Source organism: Dendroctonus ponderosae, unplaced genomic scaffold (genome assembly GCF_020466585.1).
Source record: "Dendroctonus ponderosae isolate FM_Combo_2020 unplaced genomic scaffold, Dpon_F_20191213v2 Dpon_F_20191213_8, whole genome shotgun sequence".
Classification (NCBI taxonomy): Eukaryota; Metazoa; Arthropoda; class Insecta; order Coleoptera; family Curculionidae; genus Dendroctonus; species Dendroctonus ponderosae.
The window spans coordinates 2,320,484-2,324,905 of record NW_026019016.1 but is presented as its reverse complement, the minus strand read 5'-3'; the positions used below and the strand labels follow the sequence as shown (position 1 = coordinate 2,324,905).

The following is a 4,422-nucleotide window of genomic DNA, read 5'->3' as shown; positions in this document are numbered from 1 at the left end:
AGTTTGGAAAGGCTGCAATAGATATGGTTTGGAAACATTAATGAATATCTTTTTGAAAGTTTATTAATTTTATAGAGTCTGATTATATCAGTAGTTTTTGTATGCTACTCTGTTTATTATCAGATGAATAAATAAAATATAACTTATGACCTTTTCTTCAAAGAATCACGAAATTTATCGTTGCTTAGTTTAGGTAGTCATTGTTAATTTGAGTAAAACGTACAGAAGTCAAACTAAAAAGACAAAGTGTATATTAATTCATTTTATTGGAGCGCACTTTTGGCTGGGAAACAGCTTAAATATTATTAGATCGGAAGTGAAAATTATACCTGTAGCAACTCGATCAGTTGGAGATTTTCCTTTAAATCTGTGATTGCTCTAGGGAACCGCTGGCGAGTCGTGAATTATAATGGGACCTGTTGAAACTGCGAGAAAAGTATTGGGAAATTTAAATCAATAATTTAAAGAAATCGTACTTTAAGCGAGAAATGATTGCAGAATCTTCATAATAATTTTTCATGGGAGGCCCTCAGGAGAAGATGAAAAGTAGAAACTAAAAATCGAGAAATTAAATCAATGGCAAAAGTCTTAAGTTTAGGTATACCTACACAATAATAAGCAGAAAAAGTGAATTAGGAGGCAAGAAACGAAATTAACGTAACCAATAACCAAACAATAATTGAGCTTCGAATAGTAAATACTGATAATAAAAAGAGAGGATGAGAAAACTTTAGGAGGAAAAATAGTCGAGCATGAGAGAGTTTAGATGAGAATAGAAATTAGAAAGAAGAGACAAATAAACAGGTTGTAAGAGCTAGAAAAAAAAACTTTTATTCTTAACTAAACGAGTTAGGTTCGAAAAAGGGTAGTGAGACCAGATTTTCTGCAAGAAAAGTGGTCACCCAGACCCAGAATTAGATTCTGTTCTATAGTGATTAACTTCTACGTTGAACGCATTTACAAGTTGCAATCTGATGACTCTTTAGTATGGAAAAATAAAAAATTTCAGAAAAATTCCACCTGGAGAAACGAACGGAGAATTTGCTGTCCATCCATCCTTCATTCCTGGATTGACTGTTAGAAATGAAGCGGCAAAAATATGAAAGTTGATTGAAAGCAAGATACGTGGCAACCGCCATAGGAGATAATGGGCACACAAAAATAACTTTGGCGGTTAACGCGTTATCTCTACCACACCGTTATTGTTTATTAGTGTAAATTGCTATTGTACGATCCTTAGAATGTCACATCGGTTCTTCCTGTTTCCTTATTCGGGACAAAGCGGGAGTTGACGGCGCGTGAAAATTTACGGGAAATTGTTTCGGAAAATCGGGGACTTCGTGTCGAGTTCCTGTCGTTTTGTGTTACTCTTTAAAGTTTATGTGTTCTGTTGCGCGACGACTCGATAGGATTTTAGGGATTGACGACAATCTGGTCGAATAGCTAAGCGGGTACACTTAGTGGACATGCCACCCATTTTCCACATAATTAAATAACTATTATTCACAACATTAAAAGTTTTTTACTGGAACACAACCTGGAAGCTCGTTTTCAATTAGAAGCTTTAAAACTGTGTCAACAGAGTCGATTAAATTTCATTTATTTGAGACTTTATTTAACTGTTTGACCGCAGTAAATAAAGTTTGATAATTTCGCATTTCTAGGGTGCAAAACCCATTATGTTAGACATTATATATAAAGCTTAATCAAGAGAAAGAGCACGTCGGCCTATACAATGGACGTAAATGACCCCGATGAAGAACAGCTCCACCAGGAGCTTAACAATATAGAGCTGGGAGCCAAAGTTCCAGGTAATTCAATGAACAATGACCTAGAGATGGTGAAAGCAGATAACAAAAATATTTAATTAAGCTATGGAAATTTAATTAGAAATAAAAAACAAAAAACGAGAAGAGTGAAATGTGTTGTTAGAAAATAAGGGTAATCCAGGGCTCAGAAGCGAGAAGTTTTGTTATAACTCATAAGAAGATACTTTTGCTTTTAGCGTGGCTAGAAATAATGGCTAACCAACAAAATTTGGAAGTTTTCGGGAAAGTTTTGTTTAACAGGAAAAGTAATTTTCTTCGCCTTATGGACAGAGGTGATTTTTTCGTTTCTTAAGAGTAAGAAGAAACCCTGATTTTCGGTTTTAAACTTCCGCTTTAAAGGGAACTATTCAGTTTATTTTCACAGTAGGGAAAAGTTATTTTAAGCTGCATTTACTGATCTTCTCTAGAAATGCCTCCACCAAGCACGATTAGTTTGCTTCCTGTTCTTAACGCTTTCACAATCCTTTAGAGAATTATTGTCGATTTAAACACTTGGAATCACAGGACGTATTTCTTCTTAGAGCAGGAAAATACAGGTAATGATGTGCCAGATGGAGGAAAACCGGACTATGAAGAAGTGCTAACCATTGCAATGGACGACGAAGATTCAAGTGGTGGAACCGCGTCAAGAATTCTGCGCTATGGAACAGTCGGCAAAAAAACAGCGGCTCAAGGTATATTAACAGCAAAAGAATGAGAAACTTATTAGTAAGTGCAAAAACGGTATAAGTGAATACAAAATTTAGCTAAACCAGTTGATTTATTAAATTGTTAATTATTATTCTATTATATTATTAAAGTTAACTTAACTAATATTCCACATTAGCAACATCCTGGCATTCTTAAGCCCTTGGCAAAGTTTTTCGTTTACTCAAACTAAATTATGCAATTCACCTAAATTGCATGTAATTCAAAATTATGAATTTCTTTGGGAAATTAATCCGGCATATTTCATGGACATTTTGACGAGTTCGTTCTCTAAGCCTGCCGCGTAAAATCAATTTAATTGGGTAAAACTCAGTTCATTAAGTCTTTTAAGGAATTACCATTTTGTAGAATACGCGGCAGTGAATTGATAATTTCAAAGACGTGCTCGGCAAATTAGGCCGAGAATCAAGGATTTAGAATAGCATTATTTTATGTACGAGGTGCTTAAATATTATAAGCAGGAAATTGGAATATTTAATTGGAATGGCGGAGAAGATGAAAGTGGCGGATTTTGTTTATACGATGCAAAAGCTAAATGCCTCTTCATTAAAATCTCTTTAGAACCCCATAATTCCTTTTGTAAGGATCATAATGGAATATTTTGCCCAAACATGTACGATGCCAAATGAATTCTGTTTACTAATTGAAATATTCCACTTTTTTCAGGACTAATGGACATCGCTCTTGTAACGGCCAATGCTAACCAGTTGAGGTACATTTTGGAATTTAACAGGAAAAGCCACACCTTCCTCATAACCCTTAGCTTGATAATATTTTCAATCGCCCTACAATTGGCCCTGGCGATGCTTTTAATTTTCAAGGGACGGTATTATGTAAAAGGCGAGTCCAAATGTAGGAACGCAAAACTTTTAAATACATACGTTCTTTTGGGCGTGTTTTTAATAACAGTGGTCAACATATTTATCGCTAGCTTTACCACGATGGATGCTGTACCATAAGGAAATTGGTTATTTTGCCAAATTTATATTCGTTGCTTTTTGTGCTTAATATAATTTGCACGGTAGTTTAGTAAACGCTTCGCATATCATTAAGGGGTTTTATTGAAGTTTTCCCTGGACCTGTTTCCTTACAAAAGCTGGCAAATTGCGCCAGACAACAAATTTATTATTACGACTCGAATGGGACTAACTGAATTTCAAAAGTAAAACCCTGCTGTAGAACAAGTTTTTAAATCTGAAACAAAAAAATATAATTAAGTAAATAAAGGAAGAAAACATATTCTAGTTGTCTTTTGCCAACTTTGTTGATTCTATCGATTAATTGCATTTTCAAATCAAACACACGCAAAATAATCGGCAAGTTGCTGTTTTATTTATTTTTATTACCGGGTCTTTTTATGTATTTATACACCCGCAAGTGAATTAATTGGTGATAAATGAGAGCAATTATATATTTTGTATAATTTAGTGAGTGGGTTTCTTCGTCGGCATAATTATACATGTTTTCCCTCTTTTCTGGCGCAAGTAACAATGGGGAAACGGTAAGAGATTAATTGAGGTCGGTGCAAAAAAATGACCCTAATGAATTACGCTAAGAAAGGCATGGAAAAGGGACAGTCTTGCCAGATTTATACATCAGCAACTTTCGGCAAAAAGCTACTGTTGCTGTTGAATCTTTTCGAAATTCAGTGGCCGCCCATCTGGTAAAGAAGGAGCTGCGCTATTGTTCTTCTCTCCTCACAAAAATGGAAATTATATTTGAAATTAATTTGCATTCGTCATCCATGATTCAGACTCTGGGAAACATTTCCTTTGTCCTGGAACTTCGATCAATTTATTTTCATTCAATTCGACATTTCTCCAACGAATAAATGCGAGTCCCATTTTCAATAGAGATAGAGACTGGTGGATTTTCCTTTAAATTG

The 4,422-nt window shown here is 34.8% G+C and overlaps 1 protein-coding gene across 3 annotated transcripts; it reads left to right on the top strand.

Annotated features, from left to right (window-relative positions):
• The first annotated feature begins 1,189 nt into the window (after positions 1 to 1,189).
• LOC109544748 (ninjurin-B) lies at positions 1,190 to 3,585 on the top strand. 3 transcript variants are annotated; one of them, XM_019915068.2, is made up of 4 exons: positions 1,203 to 1,451; positions 1,665 to 1,811; positions 2,351 to 2,503; positions 3,204 to 3,585. In XM_019915068.2, the coding sequence occupies exons 2-4, from the start codon at positions 1,736 to 1,738 to the stop codon at positions 3,494 to 3,496; spliced, it is 522 nt and encodes a 173-aa protein (XP_019770627.1). In that variant the 5' UTR covers positions 1,203 to 1,451; positions 1,665 to 1,735; the 3' UTR covers positions 3,497 to 3,585. The 3 variants fall into 3 exon arrangements, with proteins under 3 accessions (XP_048524960.1, XP_019770627.1, XP_019770626.1); XM_048669003.1 differs by having other exon boundaries at positions 1,190 to 1,811; positions 2,366 to 2,503; XM_019915067.2 differs by having other exon boundaries at positions 1,203 to 1,811.
• The last annotated feature ends 837 nt before the right edge of the window (positions 3,586 to 4,422 follow it).

Excerpts from the sequence above, each read along its gene's own strand:
- LOC109544748 (XM_019915068.2), top strand. The coding sequence starts at position 1,736 with ATGGACGTAAATGACCCCGATGAAGAACAGCTCCACCAGGAGCTTAAC. Across the intron at positions 1,812-2,350 it reads GCTGGGAGCCAAAGTTCCAG|AGCAGGAAAATACAGGTAAT; the intron begins GTAATTCAATGA and ends ATTTCTTCTTAG. Across the intron at positions 2,504-3,203 it reads CAAAAAAACAGCGGCTCAAG|GACTAATGGACATCGCTCTT; the intron begins GTATATTAACAG and ends CACTTTTTTCAG.